The sequence below is a fragment of the Styela clava genome, chromosome 14 (assembly GCF_964204865.1).
Source record: "Styela clava chromosome 14, kaStyClav1.hap1.2, whole genome shotgun sequence".
NCBI lineage: Eukaryota > Metazoa > Chordata > Ascidiacea > Stolidobranchia > Styelidae > Styela > Styela clava.
The window spans coordinates 11,073,757-11,094,798 of record NC_135263.1 but is presented as its reverse complement, the minus strand read 5'-3'; the positions used below and the strand labels follow the sequence as shown (position 1 = coordinate 11,094,798).

At 31.6% G+C, this 21,042-nt stretch overlaps 3 protein-coding genes across 3 annotated transcripts in view; 1 reads left to right on the top strand and 2 right to left on the bottom strand.

The window, feature by feature from the left end:
* LOC120341122 (dynein beta chain, ciliary-like) overlaps positions 1-537 on the top strand; it is a 44,468-nt gene extending 43,931 nt beyond the window's left edge. Inside the window, exon 84 of the mRNA XM_039409564.2 lies at positions 23-537. Coding sequence (XP_039265498.2) covers positions 23-270 — 248 coding nt within the window. The 3' untranslated portion in view covers positions 271-537. The remainder of the gene's footprint in view (positions 1-22) is intronic.
* On the bottom strand, positions 143-13,730 carry LOC120341124 (negative elongation factor D-like). Its single transcript, XM_039409565.2, has 15 exons — positions 13,568-13,730; positions 12,604-12,719; positions 11,584-11,693; positions 10,626-10,735; positions 10,019-10,126; positions 9,576-9,731; positions 9,061-9,191; positions 8,300-8,471; positions 4,461-4,592; positions 3,012-3,148; positions 2,524-2,638; positions 1,953-2,081; positions 1,663-1,770; positions 960-1,089; positions 143-692 (listed from the first exon to the last, which is right to left on the bottom strand). The coding sequence occupies exons 1-15, from the start codon at positions 13,619-13,621 to the stop codon at positions 658-660; spliced, it is 1,743 nt and encodes a 580-aa protein (XP_039265499.1). The 5' UTR covers positions 13,622-13,730; the 3' UTR covers positions 143-657.
* LOC120341125 (fasciculation and elongation protein zeta-2-like) lies at positions 13,675-19,254 on the bottom strand. The gene is made up of 2 exons (XM_039409566.2): positions 19,238-19,254; positions 13,675-18,269 (listed from the first exon to the last, which is right to left on the bottom strand). Exon 2 carries the CDS (start codon positions 17,974-17,976, stop codon positions 16,693-16,695), a length of 1,284 nt encoding a protein of 427 aa, XP_039265500.2. The 5' UTR covers positions 17,977-18,269; positions 19,238-19,254; the 3' UTR covers positions 13,675-16,692.
* Positions 19,255-21,042: the final 1,788 nt, after the last annotated feature.

Sequence of the window (21,042 nt, the reverse complement as noted above, 5' to 3'; positions counted from 1 at the left end):
TCCATTTCATTCTCCAAAACAGGTGCACGCTGGGATACTCAGACAGGTCTGATGGCTGAATCTAGACTGAAAGAACTTACACCACCCATGCCTGTGATGTTCATCAAGGCAATTCCCATAGACAGACAAGATACAAAGAATATATATGAATGCCCAGTTTATAAGAACAAAGGACGTGGCCCTACATTCGTCTGGACCTTCAACTTGAAAACAAAAGAGAAGCCTTCCAGATGGGTTTTGGCTGGTGTGGCTCTTTTATTAGAGGCCTAGAATTTAGAATATTTTCAAACAAACAAAGATATGTAAATAGTAGAATTATTTAAATATGTAAATTATTTTTTGTTTCAGTTTGTTCGTTGTTATGCAGTTGCTTTTGTCCATTAAACAAACAATCATTAGATCATACTTGGCTTATTTAGGGAATCTATTTTAGCTTTGTTTGGCCATGTATGATCTTAATAATTAAGTTCACTGTGTTTTCTGTTGCTTTTAGAACGCTTATTGGTATTGTTCGAAATAAAATAGTTCTGTTGTTAACCATCTTTTTTTTTTCTTGTTCTCCGTCGATCTGAAGGTCTTCTGGCCCATCTGCAAAATGGTTCAACCGTAGTCTTGTTAAGAGCTGGCTTATGTACTTAGATATCATCTTTCACCCACTCAGGTCGCCATAATGAAGTTTGTTTTGCAGTGAACTAAAAAGAAGATCAGAGTAGGTGAATATAGTGCTCTCTGCAAAGACATATGGAACAAACAACGAATCCGAATAATCCGAAATTGAAATATAAATCCAAAATAAGCATTCTCCTCAGATTAATAATAAAAATATTTTTGCATAACAAAACAGACCAAAAACTCCGTCTGTGATATAACCTAAAAGAGACTTCTGGAAATAGGGCATTCAAAATCGACAGGTGACAACTGTAAGAAATAACAACCTTTTTTTGAAAATCTGAACTTACCAATGAAATCAGACACAGGGTCATTTCCTTCCTCATTTCTCAATGTACCAGTGATGTTATCATTCTCAATGATTGGCAAAAACATGTGAACAAAATCTGATGTGTAAGGCGGACAAATGATGTCTAGAACCTATAAAAAATATATACCGTAGTTTTTTAAACAAATAAAATATTCAACATCTAACAGTTAATTGACTATCCTGTACTATGGCCACTGCTACAAAAATTCTTCATTTGTTGTGTCCTAAGTAACTTTTTGAGGATGGAATATGCAAAAAAAAAATTGGAGTTAATCGTCCGGTCATGCACAGAGGTAAAACATGTTTATGTCAATAAAAAATTTCATCTGGCCTCCTTGAGAGACATTGAGTTGTTTATCCATGTCCACATTCACACAGTTGGAGTGTTGTAACATATAAATAGATTGAATAACATTGGTTCATCCATGGTTCATTATGACTGTATAAGTTTTAGGCAACATTATTCATCCATTAATCTAAGTATTCGGTCAAGTGATGAAACATCCTTCTCAACATACATTCATCGCGGTGATGATGATTTACATTAGCCCGTAGTCGTAGGTGATGATCGTAGTGGAAATGAATTGCACATTCAAGATGTGATGATATAATAAACACTGCCTGGTCCAACATAACCAAATGTTGATCCTTTTAATAGTAATGCAATGAAATTTAATAATCACCTCAGTGACAAAATGTCTAACTAATGACACATCTGTATCTTGTCGATCCACACGTTCTCTTATGTATGAAATCACTGGCAAGACGCATCCTCTGCTCATTAAATGCACCTGAGATTGCAACATAATAAAAGTGATTAACATACTTGTTTGGAAGCGTATACTAGTCTTGAAGATACATTACAAAAAATGGACCTCCTGAAGTATGCGCACCAAGAAGGCGCACAACCTGAACTCAGGTTAGGGTTCAGGTTGTGCGCATCCTTCAGGAGTACCCAAAAAATTATACGAACCATCCGATCCAAAACTGTCTTCTTTAATTCCAGTTGTATCAAAGTGTCCAAATCCGGAAATTTATTTTGAAATAAATTAATCAGCAATTTCAACACTTCAAGATGTAATAGTGGATGACAGCTCACAATCTGAAATGAGATTTTTTAAATTAAATAAAACTTGTATATCTAGTAAAACAGTAAAATCTATTCCAAGACAAATTTGGAATTTGTTTTATGACTCAATTTTGAATAATATGACTCAAGTCTCACTCTTTCAATTTTAAGAAGGGCAAAATTTTTGGTGAGATACCTGGTAACATTGGTCTTCAAGAAAACTTGTATAAAAGAAAGTATACAAAAGTAATAGCGTTCTAGCAATTTATTTTGTCTAAACTTAACCTATTTTTAAATGATCATATAAAATTTGAAATCGTCCAGCAGTGAAAAACAATCATTCCCCAAACACGACCATCACCATAAAAACAACATATATTAACAATCCAAAGGTTCACTTCATGTCCAAGAAGCATTGTCGATCTTTCATGGTAAAAAAAACAAGCACAGATAATATACAGTTCCCTATATTTACCTCATCAAGTAGTGTTAAATGTAGAGGCGTATGATCCATTTGTTTCTCAAAATAAGCTGAATCTGAGACAGTTTGGTCGACCCATTTTAAAACACCCATTGCTACCACAGGAAACCTGGAAAAAAGTTTTCATATTCTAAAACAGAAATTTTCACTCCATAACTTTTAATAAATATCACGATTTCATTGCAAAACAGAATTTGAGAAAAAAAAATGGATGCCCATTTATTTGAATTTTGGGTTTTCAGGGTTCAGGTTAGCTAAGAGCAGAGATTTACTATTTCCAATGTGAATTTAAAATACCGTTTAAGCATCACAATTATTGAGATAAACAATGATTTGATTAGTTTTCTATTTTTCAAGTTTCTTGAAGTTAAACAAAACATTTCGGACAGATGGCAGTACTGCAATACTTGCTAAAAATTACAATTTTTTTTCTAAAAGCAAAAAAATAGACAATTATGATTCATCACCATAGTTCAACAAACCTTATGCATTGATACAAAGTTCCAATCTCTGAAAGTAATTGAACGTGGCCCCCACCCCCACATGTTAAATTATGAACTTTTTCAATCGCCTGTGATGTTTGTTTCAATTCATCCATGTTGATTTTCCTTGAATTGCTCTGAAATAATAGGATTGTAATATTGAATTATTGTGAGTAATTCTTTTCGATATACGGTAAATTTTTTTGAAATCTTCTGATTCTATTTATAAGCAATATGGTATTTATTTTTGAATACTGGGTGTATACAAAAACCATATCAGTGTGTTTCCCACACTTTAAAAATTCTCTAAATTAATTTTACGTATATTAATAAAATTATTGGATCACCAAGTAGGCTCGATTTTAAAGAATGCCTTCAAAAATAATAAAAGAAAGGAATGATACAAATAGGTTTCACATGAAATACAGATAAAGAATCTTTCACAAAGCAGGTAAAACAATATCCATTGTGTTTACTAATAAGTCAGACCGACCAAGCCTAGGCATTGGGCCATGCTAGATAATAACAATATAGGGTGTCCATAAAGCCTTAAAAACTTTTTAAAATTGTAAAGGGAATTTATCGATACCATATATTGTTTTGGCCCTCACAGATGTATTGAATGAAGTAAAAATACTTGAACAACAAACTGGTTGAGATATATATTGATAACTGACTTCCTGACAAAATTCATAATTGTAAAGGGACTTTATGGACACCCTATATTAATACAGATTGCCTGCAATCAAGTTTGAAAAACATTTTCTTGTCACTGCAGTTTATGATACTGATCATCAATTATTCATGAAAACTAAAAAGTGCAGTCTGTAGTCACCAAGCCTGAGACAAAATGAACTGCAGACAACAATGAAAATTACATATGGTCCTTGTCTAATTAGATAGAATGAGTTGAATATTAGAGTTTTCCTCTTGCAGCCATATGAAAATTTAAGCACAATATTGATTAATTTCTTCCATGTATAAGACAGGTTTGTAAACTATAAATTTAAATTACTGTATTGGCTTACATATTGCGCAGATAGCCAGAATGACAAGTAATTTATTTCTGGTGATTCAGATCTGTCATTTCTCTCAAATTCCATATTATTTTTTACAAAATAAAATCAATAAACCAGTCAAAAATTATGGTGATTCATGTGATCTGCTGTTGAGTAAAAGAAAAACAATTAGAGAATCACTGCCAAAACTGTCCTTTCCTAATGCAGGCAGTTTGTAAAAATCGAAATTCCGTAATCGATTATAACACGTTGGAAAGGGTTGATATTGAAGCTATTGAAGAAGAGTAGTACCTACGGTACTTTTAAATACTATATTCCCAAGAATTACAGCTAAGTAAAATGGATCATTGTATGAATGTATATTTATTTGCCTCAAAAATGTAACAATATCTGCATTGAAGAGATTTAAAATACTGTAGCCAATACATACCTTATTTCTTGTTTCAACAACACTAGCTGCATAACCAAGTAAAAATATATATTTATGTTTGTGCTCAGGATTTATCTTGGCTCCTCCGCTTGTAAATAAACTTGTCACCATCAATTCAAGAAACAGTGGAAACTGTGAAAATAAAATTTGATAATATTATAATATAAAAGTAAAATACAAGAGCCTGATGTTTCAATAAAACATGTGATAAGAATTATTAACATCTATTATATATGTATTCTTACATATATAGGCAGATGAGAAAAGGCCGAAAGGTATGGAATTGTATAACTAACGCTTGGCAAAATAAAATATCTTGGCCATAAAATTGTGTATTCCCCAATTATATTCATATAATGATATCATTTTCAGTATTTTTCATTGTAAGATGAAGACTTAATTCTTAAGATATTTTTAAGGCTACATCATGAATTATAAAAAAAACTATTTTTTTTATATAACAGAAATTAAATCGAGATAGCGAGAAATCACACAGTGGAAATTAGGACTAACACAGTACTAAAGAAGCCTCTTTTGCACCTATTTTTAAATGAATAATGGATGATCATACAATTTTTTGAAGTCAATTCCATATAAATCACAACACTTGGAATGGTCAGAATGTAATAATAGAATAAAAATAAGTGAAAAATAAGCTACACATATAATATTCAAATTAAAGATCAATAAAATGTTACAAAGCTGAAGGTTAATAACAATCTAATTACATCATTGTGATTACAAAGATTCTATTCAATAGACTGAGTCATGATACTAAAATATCACATAATATGAGTAATTTGTCACTAATTTAAATAAAAAATCATGTAAAAAGTTTTTTAGTAAAGTTTCAAAATGACTATTTCATTAAATCAATTACATCATTTTATTGTTTATCAGTTCATATAAATTCATTTTTTGGAAAATTTTTTAATTCAGAAAGTGTTTGTGGTATGATTTCCAAGCACTTCAGACGAGATTTAAGCCCTGAGCTGATATCAAAATAAAATAATTTTTAAATTATAGATAGCAACAATTCTAGATAGCAACTAATAATTTACAGATTAGCATTTAAAAATGAAATGTCAGTGAAATGTTCACATAATGATAAATTACTATTGATAAACATTAAACAGTTTAAATTTAATTTAGCAAATCAAGTGAAAAGTACTTACAACATCGAAACAAGTAACTACTATATAAGACACCTAATCAATGCAAAGATATCCCCAAAGAGCTTCTTGAAAAATTGATTTCATTTATTTTCCAATATTATGTCAAAGTTTGGACATAGCATAGTATTGACATATTCAAGAATGCACAGCTTGGAAGATAATTTCCCATGAGACTATAAAGAAATACATTAGACAATACATATATAGTCGAATACACACAACAGAGACTCTGGGATGTCAAATAATTTGAAATACAAAATACTCAAAACTCATTTATTTTCATGAATATTGAATATATTTTCGAAAATACTAATATTTCTGTAAAAATTGCCCTTCTCTGTTAAAAAATATACTCTATTCATATAAACGATGATTAAAAAGCAAATACTCAAAGAATTATATATAGGCCAATGGATTATTCAGATATGAATATCTTTAGTTTAGTTAGGTATTATGAGTGGTGAAGTGTTTTAGCATTCTAAAAACGATTAATTTCGATTTCACACTTTATATGCACTTATTCCTCAAAATGTAAATGCTGCTTCACTAAATAACATTATAATAAATACAAGCCATTATAGGTCTAAAACATAATTGTGCAGCAGTTATGTACAAGCTTTAATAAAACTTTGCCGGTGAAGTATAGTTTTGTGGTAAAAGAAAAGAGATCTGATGACCATACTTAAAAACAATATATGCACTGTAATTATTCTGACATGAAGACAGTGATACAGTGAAAATAATCAATTCTTAAGAGTTCACGCTTGTCAGAATTGATCAGCGATGGGAAAGCACAATATTTTAAAATTTTGAGCAAAGCATAAAAAAAAATTAAAATAGCCTTTTTAAGTAAAGAATTCCATCTTTAACTAATAAAAATTTGAGTTAAGTTAGTTTGGTAGTTGTAGGCAAAAGTTCTTTTTAGTCTTAACAACAATATTATTAAAAAAACAATTTAGCAATGACCCAAAAGTTCACTTCTTGTACGTCAATAATGACTTTGCATCAGATAATTAGAAGACAAAGTTGTTAATATGTTTTGTGCAGTAAATTAGGGCGTAATAAACGACACCTCTCTTACAGATAATCTCTTGAGAAATCGGAGATGAGATGGTTAATGTATAAATTAATAAAATCTCAACACAGAGTATTATTAATATAACAAGAAAATAACAGCAAACAACAGAGATAGGAAAAATGTTCTTACAAATATTAATAATCTTAAATAGAAAATATTATTATATAGAAAGCAAAAGATCTTTCAAATGATTTTCAACCATATCTTGTACTTCTGTAGGAGCTAAACCTATTTTAAAAATATGGATAATTTTGTAACAACATTAATGAATCATAGAACTTTAAAACTGCGCTTGGAATTAACGTTATTCATAAATCAAAAAGATTGTATTAATAATATTTTGCAATGAACAACTTAAAAGGTGTGGGATTGCATCCAGCCAATTACTCGAAGAATTATATACAGTAGTATAACCGAAAATACTTTTTTTTTTATTTTTTTTTGAATCAGAAAAACAATTAATTTTTCAAACTATGTTTTATTTTCGCTGCTTTTTTATATCTCCATAAATAGAAAAGCACTATGTCACATGGTTCCGAACAAAGCCAAATACAAGCTTCTACTAAGCCCCATTAGGCTGCTAGGCTTGGCATGACTGAAAATTATCATCAGTTACCAAATAAATGAGTAGCCTATCCATGTAGAAAATAGTAAAATTTATACATGTCTGTCAAAAATGAACCTCTATTTGTATCGTTTTCATTTGTACGATTTTAAACATGTAGCCAATCTCATAGTATCAATGCAAGAAGGCACAGGGTTTTCGGAAAAGATTGGCGAGCATACAATATGGAAGCAGTTGCACAATATGGAATAAAAACCGTTCCCATTTAATTAAAGCAAACAGTTCCTCGAAATATCAAGTCACATGGGGCTTGGAAAATAAAAGCATTAGCCTTATAAGGACTACTTCCATTTTTTAACTCGATGCTTGCATTAGTTGCGATAATAAAACTTTGCCGGTGAAGTATAGTTTTGTGGTAAAAGAAAAGAGATCTGATGACCATACTTAAAAATAATATATGCACTGTAATTATTCTGACATGAAGACAGTGATACAGTGAAAATAATCAATTCTTAAGAGTTCACGCTTGTCAGAATTGATCAGCGATGGGAAAGCACAATATTTTAAAATTTTGAGCAAAGCATAAAAAAAAATTAAAATAGCCTTTTTAAGTAAAGAATTCCATCTTTAACTAATAAAAATTTGAGTTAAGTTAGTTTGGTAGTTGTAGGCAAAAGTTCTTTTTAGTCTTAACAACAATATTATAAACAAAAACAATTTAGCAATGACCCAAAAGTTCACTTCTTGTACGTCAATAATGACATTGCATCAGATAATTAGAAGACAAAGTTGTTAATATGTTTTGTGCAGTAAATTAGGGCGTAATAAACGACACCTCTCTTACAGATAATCTCTTGAGAAATCGGAGATGAGATGGTTAATGTATAAATTAATAAAATCTCAACACAGAGTATTATTAATATAACAAGAAAATAACAGCAAACAACAGAGATAGGAAAAATGTTCTTACAAATATTAATAATCTTAAATAGAAAATATTATCATATAAAAACGTTCTTACTCTAAGTAATTCGACTGGTGGAGGATCATTTCCAGAATACAATTTATGTAGAATAGTAATGTCTCCTGGATTCAATTGTCCTTTCGATAATAATGACATTATACTTTGACTGGCTCGTAAATGTGATGCTGTATTACTCAAAGCTAAAGTGATATGTGTTACATCATGCCCCCTGAAAAGTGAAAATAAAATAAAAATCAATTTGCTATTCCGAGGAGAAAATTTCCGAATCTGGAATATTAAATATATATTCTATATTGGACAAGCTCAACTTTAATAAATTGTTGATAATCGATAGAAATGAATTTTGTAAATGAAGAATAGTTGAGATAAGCATTGTTTCCATTTATTTTTATTATTACAGTTCTAGAATTAAAAAAAACATTGGTTTTCATCAGAATCTATTCCTGAAAACAATTCATAATATCGTGAAAGTAAACGGCTGATTTTGAATAGATTCAACATTCAATTTGTTTTGGCAATCCCTAGCTGTATGTATCAAAAATGAATGAAAATACCTGTGACTCGGATGTACAAATAAAACCAAACTAAATTTTAAGGTCTTCAAGTTGTACATGAATGACAATATAAAAACCATGAAAATCCCAAAAAAATCATGTCCATACAAAAATTATGGTAATTACCTTTATAAATTATATAAAAGAATACTAATATCCAGTATAAAAACTTGTGTTGATCATGTTTATACTTTTTGTACTTTCATCCTAATAAATTACTCTGATCGAAAGACATTTTCTGACCTGTTTTTAGCGTATTTTTGTACTTCCTGGCTTATTCGCCGAGCCACCGATCCACCGTTTTTCTCTTTTGCCAAAACAGCCATGACGACTTGTGCATATAAATATGTATGTTCGGCATGACAGACCATTTTCTATAATGCATATAAGTTATATCAAAATTACTCCAAAACATATCTAAATTAATATCAAAATCTCAAATCTCAAAACAAAATTATATTTAAACCATGATACAACAATAATCAATATTATCTGGAATGACGCATGTCACTGGCACCTGCTCATGCAGAGCCTTGTTCTGAGCAAAGATGTGAAATATCTCATGGAAAAAATTCAATGAACTGGTAAATATACAGACAAATATTTAATATTGGAAATTTGATATATATCACTCAAATGCTACTACCATAGATGTAATTGCGATAAGTGTACTCTGAGTACACACCCTCGGTTAACGCCCCCAATTTTTCTTTATATTGAAGTTTTGGATGATTCCAGTTAGCGAATAAATAACATACTGCAAAATCAGGAATATTCTTATCAAGAGCGGCCTCTCCTCCAGCATCAAGTATTGTTGCAAGACAAGTTCTTAAAACACGAGAAAATACTTCCAGTTGTGTACATGCTGTTGACACGTTTGTTATTTCGCCTTGATAACCAGCATCAGATATCAGCTAAAATCAAATTATACAAAGTTAGAGGGGAAGAGAATTCTACATTGTAGTTCTGGGGAGAGTTATAGAATATAACAGCGCGCAACTGATGAGTGATGACATAAACTAAATCATTTTTTGGAGTCCGAAAACAGAAAGTTCATAATAATGAGGCTGGTATAAGAACGCATCATAGGTTATACCAGTGCAAATCTGCATATACAGAATGCTAAAAAAGATGGAAAAACATTTTTCTATAAAATTATTCTGACACTTGAGGTACCAACGATTTGACTACTAAATAATACCTTGACAGTGAAATTCAACATGAGGCATTCAGGATATTCTTCAGCCAATTTGTAAAATAATTGTCTCCATTTTTGATGAGCAATCATGCTTTCAAGCCATGATGGTGTCTGAAGGATTTGAAAAGCTAGTTAGTAATAAATAAATTATAAAGTCATTATTTAATCAAATTTACTTTACAAGGTCATCTGGGTCAAAAATTTCAAATCAAGGTCGTTAAGAACACTACGCTCTAATTATCTGATTATCAGCTATTCACCACAAACAAATAACCTTGCAATCAATTACAGTTGAAAACTAAATGATTGTCAAGTTGTAAAGCATAGTACCTACAAAGAGATCATTGAAATATTCCAACTAATTCCGAATTAAAAAGTATACATGTTAAAGATATAACATATCTACATACCAGTCCAAATTCTTAAAAAAAATCTGATTATTATGGGCAAAAAATATTTTTAATATGAAATATACAAAGTCATGAATCACGCTTGATGAAACAATCTCCTATCAACAAATATTTTCAATACATCTTCAAGTAGGGCCACACATATACCAGAAAGTATGTATGGCTTAGATTGAAGAAATTTTTTTGTAAAAAATTAGTACCTCTCCCTCTTCTGTAAATATAGTATCTGCTTTCTTTGGATCGAAATGTTTCAGCAAAAGATCTTTCAAATGATTTTCAACCATATCTTGTACTTCTGTAGGAGCTAAACCTATTTTAAAAATATGGATAATTTTGTAACAACATTAATGAACCATAGAACTTTAAAACTGCGCTTGGAATTAACGTTATCCATAAATCAAAAAGATTGTATTAATAATATTTTGCAATGAAAGGTAAAAGGTGTGGGATTGCATCCAGCCAATTACTTACCGAATGTACTTTTTTTTTAATTTTTTTTGAATAAGAAAAACAATTAATTCTTCAAAACATGTTTTATTTTCGCTGCTTTTTTATATCTCCATAAATGGAAAAATCGTTTTACAAGCACTATGTCACATGGTTCCGAACAAAGACAAATACAAGCTTCTACTAATCCCCATTAGGCTGCTAGGCTTGGAATGACTGAAAAGTATCATTCATAATCAGTTACCAAATAAATGAGTATGTAGAAAATAGTAAAATTTATACATGTCTGTCAAAAATGTACCTTTATTTGTATCATTTTCATTTGTACGATTTCAAACATGTAGCAAATCTCATAGTATCAATGCAAGAAGGCACAGAGTTTTCCGAAAAGATCGGCAAGCATACAATATGGAAGCAGTTGCACAATATGGGATAAAAACCGTTCCCATTTAATTAAAGCAAACAGTTCCTCGAAATATCAAGTCACATGGGGCTTGGAAAATAAAAGCATTAACCTTATAAGGACTACTTCCATTTTTTAACTCGATGCTTGCATTAGTTGCGAAACTTCCATATGTACGCGTCATGTCCCAAAATAAAAAGTTAACCACAATTATATAACTGCGTCTACCCACTTAATTAACTTTTAACACTAATTGTTTACAAGAATATGGTAGATACATAGAGCATGAATGCATTACTAAGACTTACCACACATAATCAACCATTCAGCAAGAAGATTGACAGTTTGTGCAACAGCAGTATAATTATCAGACAATAATTCAACAACTTTTTCTGGCATCCCTCCTGCTTGGAAATACCTAAAATCCAAGAGAAATATAAATAATTGTGAACATGATAAAGAAAAAAGGGTGCTCCTGAAGTATGCGAACCAAGATGGCAGACATCGGAATGTAGCATGGGTAACAGGTTAAGGTTAGGCCATAATTTTATTCCAATTTTCCTTATTTTAGTCCTATTATGAGTTCGAAGAGTAGCCAAGTGCCTCCCGTAGTATTTGTATCTAAAATTATGGCCTAACCCTAACCTAGTACACATATTACATTCCGATGTCCGCCATCTTGGTTCGCATACTTCAGGAGCCCCGAAAAAAGTATTGATGTGAGTGACATCCAAATTTTGATGTTATGGCTCTCAATATATTTCTGTGAGATGTACAAAACAAAGATTCAAATTTTGAATACCTCCAAAATCAATAATTTTTAATATAGAAAGTTATGCATTAATTATGCATATGTTAGAATGTAAATTCATAAAAAATATTAAGCATCAACATCCGACAGAGAATTCAAGCCAAGTTAACAGCAATGTTAATTTTTTACAATATGCTATTCAAGAATACAACAGCAATTTGAGCAACTCTCTCTTAAACATTACCCAATTTAGGATATATTCTATTACAAAAATTTTAAAACTTTTTCAAAAAAAATTCTGGCCTTTTCAAATCCTTTGTATACCATAAGTTTCAATACTCTAATTTATATTAAAGGCGCAAACAGTCGATAACTAAACCATATGAAAAACAACAGCCTTGTGTCCAATCATTATTACGATGGCGTGTATATCAATAAATAATAAAGAGATCTCCATTGTTATATTATTCCTTTATATAGAAAATTTATCAATTATATCAGTTGAAAATTGAAACCTATAAAAAATAAGGCTAAAAAAACATGGACATAGGTATTCATAAAGTAAATAATATCTTGCCCTTTGAGAGTGTTAAAAATGGAAGGCTCCATGATATAATCAGTACTTGCTAAATTTTTCAAACATTCATTTCGTGTTGCTTCCATATCATCACCAATCTCAGCTTGGGCACCAACCTAGGAAAAAGTAAAACCCATTTTGACCATTTATTAGAAAACGAAACTAATAAATCAATATTACCTGTTAAGATCAGATTCAATAAATCAATACTTTCTACTTTGCAAACAACCAAAGTCTACAATATTGATGACCAATAAAAACAGTCTCCAATTTTTGGTGTGCTTCACAAGAAGCTATACGACTGCCAATTTATTTTGAATTTTATCAAATGTTAAGTCTGAACAAGGCTCAGAACAAGCAGCCAGGAACGGAATCTTTCCAATTCTACTTTGCGTATTCAATATATTACACCCTGGGTGAGATTGTGGTTATGGGTTTTGAACTTAAGATACTTGACAGGCACAAAAAAAAATTAAAATAATTTCGAAAAGTTAGATGTAACTTGCTTACGTTACCAGAAAGAAGATATCTACAATATAATAATAATATTGAGTACCTGTTATCTCAAAAGCAAATCATAATTTCCAAAAACTATTTAATTTAATTGGTGAATATGCAATTAAATAGTTGCATATATAGCAAACATTACACAAATATCTTTATTTTGATAACAGATTCCCACAAATAATTTGTCCTGTACATATTATCAACTATTAAAAAAAAAAACTTGGTACTTCAATACCCCACAATATTTAGGTTGTTCTGTGTAAATATTACCACATATTCAGTTGAGTCAAGAAATAAAAAGGACTTTTCAATTGTTTGAATACCGAACAGGAATTAGGCTATTATATTCATTGCAAAAGAAATACAGCAAGATAGTCTAAATTAGAATTAATAAAAACATTTTTTTTGCAACAATATATTTTATTGAATCATCTCCAATGTGATCTCTGCTACTTACTCCTTCGGCCTGATCATCCCATGCAGCTTCATCTTGGTTATCTTCATCTTCCATATTTATTTTGAGATATTTAAATCCAAATTTCTATTTTAAGAATATTGTTCTAACTTATGACATAAAACATTGTGAAAAAATTGAAAACAATTATTAAATGAAGTCATGAAGATCAAACAATACAGATGAAGATATAAAATTAGCAAAAATAGGAAAAGTAAAAATTGTTGACACTGTATGGGGCATTGACATATGATAAATATAGAATACGGTACTAATTAAAAGTGTACCATCTCGAAATTATTCTGATTTTTGGATAATCGCTTCTGTGTTCATACTGATAATAATACAAATCAGAAAAATAGTAATAATGTTGGGTCACTTCAAGGCAAGATTTCCCGGTTTTAACATCTTTCTGGCAATTTCGAAGCAATACTACACCAAAAAAACACATGGGACACTGGCTGCTACAAAAATTATGCTCTTACTCATGAGAACTTTTTCTAGAAATTATTAGCATAAATTAATTTAAAACACATGAAATTTTAAAATGGGTATAAATTATGGTTACATGCCTAACATAAACAATTTCTAGTGGAACATCGAAAAAATGTATCAAATCCCGAAATTATGTTGTGACTTGTACTAAAAATTTAAAAATGATTTTCTTGATATTTATTCGACAAAATATAATATAACTAATTATAATGATAAATAACAGCACCCTCAATAAAATGCTATAATAACCCAACAGTGGATACTCTAATATGACTAGAAATCAATTTGATGTTGACGAATAATATACTACAGAATTTTTGTATAACAAAATATGAATTGTACTAAAATAAGTTATTTTAACTGCTCCTATAAAAAGTTGCCTTCTCAATTTATTAACAATATTTGATATTATATATCTATTCTGAGTATTAAATATTTATATAGAAAATACGCGATAAAAATGGTCCTTATTTTAGTTAGGGCAAGTCAAACATGAACAATCTATTCATATCAAGTATGATACAAACATAGTATAAAATGGGACTGTGTGGCCACAAACTAGAACTGGGCAAGTAAAAAGAGCAAGTGATAATTAATACAATAATTAATATAATTTACTCATGCAAACATCAATTATTAAGCAATCACAAGAAGTGTGAAAAAAAAGTAGTAATGTTTTTGAAGAAAAATGAAGAGTAGTAAAGTGTCTTGGATGAAAATTATAACAGTTAGTATTTGCTGATAAAATACCATAATCAATAGAAATGACAAAAATTAAGAACAGACAGAAAACTATTTGTTTGAATATTGAGTTTGAAAAAAAACATGAACCTATTTAAAATCAGTGTGCAGTGCAGGATTAATATGAATTTCCAAAAAAGATTTGGGAATATATACTGGTATATATAATCCAGTCTTAGCGACTGAAAATAATAAACTCAGGAGATGTTCATTATACAATAGATTGATATTTTTAAATCGCTGCCTACATTTAATTCATTGTTCAAACGTTTACCGAGATATTCATATTTAATAGTTTAATTTTCTAGAATTCTTTTTCAGATAAAACCTTGATTTATAGGAAAATTGTAGCAAAATTTTTGTAGCAAATCATGATATATGCAATTGGAGTTATAAAATCCCACATAAAACTCTAAATACAGGAATCTGGTTGCACACCTCAAGTCTAGAAAGGACAATTTTTACAGAGTACATATTTTTGCTCGTGAAGAAGTGTCAGCAAAAAAAATAAATTGTATCATTAAAGAACATGTTTGACAATAGGTTGAGATTACGATACTGTTAAATATATAATGATAATTGAATTCTACAGCAGGCACCACTGTTGCAATTACTATGTTGACAAAGAAGTGAATTACAGAGTTATAAAAACCTGATAAACAGCTCAATCGAAACTAATATTCATTAACACTGAGAATAATTAAATAACAATCAATTGCAGGTAAAGCATTTAACAAATTAAGTATTATTAACATCATACACACACGGCACCCCTTTAAAAATGTACAACAGTGTCGCCAGCTTTTGTTTTAAATTTATTATTGAAATTATTATGAAATCAATTAAGTATACAAAGAATTTGTTCCGGCACAATGTGGCCAAGTAGTCAGTATGTCTGTCTGATTATGTTTGAATATTAAGTTATGCCCAGTGGAGTATGATTTGAGGTATATTCCTACAACACTTAACATACACAGAAGTATATGAAATATGAAAAAAACGTTTCACTTGACAAATTAATTATTGTAGTAGTAGCAACAAAAAGTCCCATCCACATCCGATCTTTTTACCAATACTGCACTAAAATTACTCAATACTGATATTGAAAAAGCGTCAAGATATGGCTTGAAAAGTGTAATAACCTTCATACAATTATATTTTATTAACTACCATACTTTACTAAATAAAATGTACCGATTTAAAAAATTTATTTCTAACGGGTTATCTTGCATAATGATTTGACGGATATAAAATGAAGAATTCAATAAAAAAAGATTCTGGCAAAGTGAATAATGTTATGGGAACAAAGCAAAGATAAATAACAAAATAATAAAAGTTAAACCTATCATGAATGACTAACTGGCAAGCAATGTAAAGTTTTGTAGCAATTGCAAATTCATAATTCCTTATAACATAGGTAAATTTAGCACACTGCTGCAGAGAGATATCCAAATAACTCCAGAATTTGGTTATGAAAGCGGAAAGCGTCAATATATAATATATAACGTTGAAAAATCAATTTATGTCACAAAATATTGTCTTATTTGCGATACTCTATACATTACAATATTGATACTATGACGTACCCCCAAAGTATGCCAATTTAAACTGAGTAGAGGGCGATCACAACACAATTAAGACTGTTAATTTCATAATGGAGCATCACTATATTGATTACCGGTAACTGCAAACTAATTAATACATCTTTAGGAACATTATCATTGAGTGGGACAAACTACACAAAAATTTGACCATGAAGCTGATCAAATAATAGAATTACCAATAAAATAACACAATTTGAAATGGACGAACTTGGAATAACTTTTCCTAGGAAAAGCTGCATTGAAAAGTCAAATAAATAAATAACCATGCGTCATTTGAATTGCGGCATCTTATAAAGTCAAAGTGCGTGCGCTTGTCGGTGCCGGAACTAATACTTTCAATATATAGTTGGTTATCAACGACGGCACTTCTTCACTATCTGCTTTGATGGCATCTAGTAATTTAATAAGAGCCTGAAGACCCTCTAGTGGAGGAACACCACCTTCGTCAAAAGGAATTACAGTAGTGAGAAATCTCCCAGGAGAGGATGACACTGATGCATTTGACATGCTGAAACTTTTTGACAATTTCCCTAACTTGAATCTGCTAGAATGCGCTTTATCATTCTGCTGAAATTGTTCCTGTTTACGTTGAACTTCTAATATTTTGGAAATAAATGTGTTACGAACTTCTTTCTCGTATAAAAGCTCATCGCGAAAATTTAACTGATTCAACAAATCTTCTGAAAGAAACTTGACAGTACTTTCCAAGCTACACAGCTCTTCATTTAATTCCGCAATTGACATTTGTTTCAGACTAGACGCTCTGTCACTTTCCTCCTGACTGGATGGCGATCCCAAGTTACGTCCATAAATTATACTGCTCTCGTCACTCATCAGGTCGTTTTCAATTGAAAATGCATCTATGCTTCCATCAGTATCAGCAATGATAATTCCAGTTTGTTGTTCCAACTCGTCGTCAAATGCTGCGTCCTGCTCATCTGCATCCAACATAATTTCTTCTAGTTCTTGAATGACTTCATCCGCAGATTGTAATTTCCCATTTCCAGTTGTTTCAGAATTCTGACAAGACATTTGATAAGGCTCACATTCTGAGTATACATTATACTCAATTAATTTGTGAAAATCCATTTGATTTTTAAGCTCATTGCTTTCAAATTCTGAATATCCATCGAGATCTTTTTCTACATTGCTTTGGTCTGATATGTTGAGATCCAGAGCAGGAATGTGTAATTTACGAATTTGTGAACTACACCAATCCAATGGTTTAACTAATCCATAGTTATCAGTGATCGACTTCCAAATATCATTGTAGTCTAAAATATCATTTAATGTTTGTAATGGTTTTACAATTTTATCATTGTTACTTGATTTATTTTGTATCTTAAAACATTTTGAAATCTTCTGCTCAAACTTTTTAACCAAATCTTCCATACTTCCATAATTCTCTGCAACGTTCAATGTTGTGCAATTATTCAGACCTTGCGTTATTCCATTTCCAAAAGAATTGAAATAATCATCACTGAAGCAATCCTCCTTTTTTCCATCACATGAAAATGAATTTGATGAAAAATTTCCCCAATCATCCTCAGTTTCTGCCATAGGGGCAGTCATTTTATAGACTAAAAACTGAAAAATAAATCAAACTGGAATAAGAAAAGAGGAAAGGCCAGGACAAGAAAATGTTCACATTTATCAGCATATCTCTGGTCTCAGGGTCTCTGTATATCATATATTATCTGTATATCAGAATATTAGTTCTTCGATTCCAAGAATAGCCCCCACATTGAAAGACATCAAACAAACAGTAAGTGTAAACCCCTTCTTTTTTGAAGAATCCAATGGTGATGTTTTCATGTCACAAATTTAAAAAACGAATATAGTCTTTTTGCAGTTGACAAGTGGTCCTTAAAGAATAATAAACAAACTCCTAACTCAATACAGCAATATCAGAATATGAGGACATGTCTTACAGTCTTATGACATACAGATGTCACCTCATGGCCCTAGGCTATGTACGGTAATTGCATAGGCGGTAATTGCGCGGCGGAGTGGCTCAACGGGCTAAGCGTTAGGAATACGCTCGCCACCGCACCTCTAATTACTCTGCGTGGGTTCGCAGGTTCGAATCCCATGCAGGGATGGTTATGTGCGTGAGGATTGCTGGACTCCTCGCCGTCGTTGGGTGGTTCACGTAACCGCTGGTCGGTTACGGCTTCCTCCACCACCAAGTCCATGCTTCCGAAAACAAACAATACAACTAATCCCATACCCGACTTGGAATGGTAACCGGACGAGAGGCCGTGGTTCGCCATAAGGATAAGCCGTCTTATTGGCTTTCCTCTCCCCCGGGATAAATATGTAAATCCTATCCTATCCTATCCTAGTAGCGTGCTGGCGTAGGTTCGCCGAAACGTCTAGGTAGGTTGTTGAGGTCAATATATACAGCAATATCTGAACATGTATGATAACCAAGTTGAATGGCTCAGACCTCTAGACAGCAGGACACTGTAACAGACTTGATTTCCCTGTCAATGCAGCAATGACTGAATGACTGGACAGAATGACCCAAATTCCAATTACTGGTGGGCCAACTAGTACTGAACTTGAACTCTGTTTATTGTTTCAACCTATTTTTCTAAACCTATCTTTTTGCCAACTGATTCCGGTACTTAACTTAAATATTTGAAATGAAATCAGTGAATAGGAGAGAATCATTCGATCACGAACTTGCTGAAAACAATAGGAAGACTAAACAAACTGCATTTTTTTGTGCGTGTGTGTGTATTGCCAAATTGTATTTCATAGCCAATATGAATTTTTACATTATAAATTTTGTTGCTTCAGATTAAACTAATGAAATAAATATACATACCGGTACCAACGTAAATTACTCCCCCCCCCCCCCCCCCCAGCTATTTTGATGGGTTCCTTATCCTTGTGCCTTTTTGGGTAATGTCAGTCAACTCGACCTTTGACCCGGGAAAATAGTGTACAAATATTTCCTTCGTCGTAAAATTCCCGACATCTATTTTGAACACAATTTGTATCCATCCGAGATAGCAGGAAATCGATATGAAATCATATCATGCGTACTAAAAAATGTCTTCTAGTCCTTTCGATTTTGTTAAGGAAAAAATCCCATGTGAACAATCCCGCAACAACGAGAAGTTCAGCAAACTTCCCATTTTCAGGAAATTTTTGGCGATTTAGGGAATTTTTATCGATTCCATAATTAAAATTAAACAGTTGTATAGTTTTCCTCGTTAATCATATATGTTACATCCAGTGGTGGGATCCAATTTTTTTGTCAGCCGGTTCCATCACATATCTTTCAGCCGGTTTTGTTACAAAAAGTCATGTTTTTTCAGTAATGCTAACCCAGTGGTTCCCAACCTTTTTTATGTCGCGGCACACTATTGAACTATTTAAATATTCGCGGCACACCTATCACAAAACAGGAACATTTCTGGGGAAAAATTTTATCTTCAACCACTGAAAATTTCAAAGCAATTGGTCCAGTATTCGAAGAGAAAAGCGGTTTTTTAATATTTCCACTGGGTGTGTTACTCTGTGTCAAATAACAACAAGAACAAGAACAACATAATATTGAAACGATCGTGATCGAACGATGCCACTACGTGTCCAAAAACACAGAAGATCAAATAAGAGAAATTCTATTTTTGTTAATATAACATATCCTGTATTTAAAATGGGTGGCTAATAGTTACCGATATTATAACTGTTTTCTTACAATAACGTACACGAGACCCACCATCAGAGCACCTCACATTTTTGTATAAGATGCGCGGCTGCACGGGTAATAGTCGTGACGCGATACGCTTTGGTTTTTCTCGCCCTTTCCCTGGGTGTAGCCTTCTTATTATCACAGGTATTCTCACTTTTGCACAACCTAATTTATTTTTGTTACAATTTAATGTTTCTCTCATTGCCAAAATCATTCAACGGTAATTGTCGGCACTAGCGAAATAAATGAAGGAGGCAAACAAACCGTATTTCATTACAACAATTAATTATTATCGCTAAAACACTAAATAGGTTTAAAGTTGTTATAAACAATTTTCACCGATGAACGAATCTTTTCACGTTATGAATTTCGTACAAGGCCCGAGCATAATTTGATGGCAAAGATCATAGCATTTACTACGTCGAAACGCTTATTCGACTTTCCGACCGCAGAAACTATCCGGAAAATAACCGTTTCTGCGTTCGAGATATGAAATAATCGTCAATTCCACCACGCTTTCGTGAAGTAGTGCAATTTACTACATTTAATAAAGGTTCTATTATTAAGTTTCATTGCATCAGTGTTTGTGCTCTCACTCGTTTCGCCTGATTACTGGCATGATTACAGATCGCAAGGATGGGCAAAAAAGAATATTTTTATCGAATCGAATTATTCGAATATTTTTAACGAATTGTCGAATATCGGATATTTTTAATACAAATAAAATGGGCATCCAGAATGCTAGGAATTCTAATGTTGATGAGCTATTTCCGCCAGTCCTCTTTTTTTACAAGGACTAATTCTTACGCAACGTTTGGTTTTATATTTTTAGGAGAACTATGCGTTCATATGGGCGACATATGTTGAAGACGGCTATTAAAGATTTTATTCTGATTTTCATCTTTTACGCCGGTTTTGACCTTTCTCCCCAC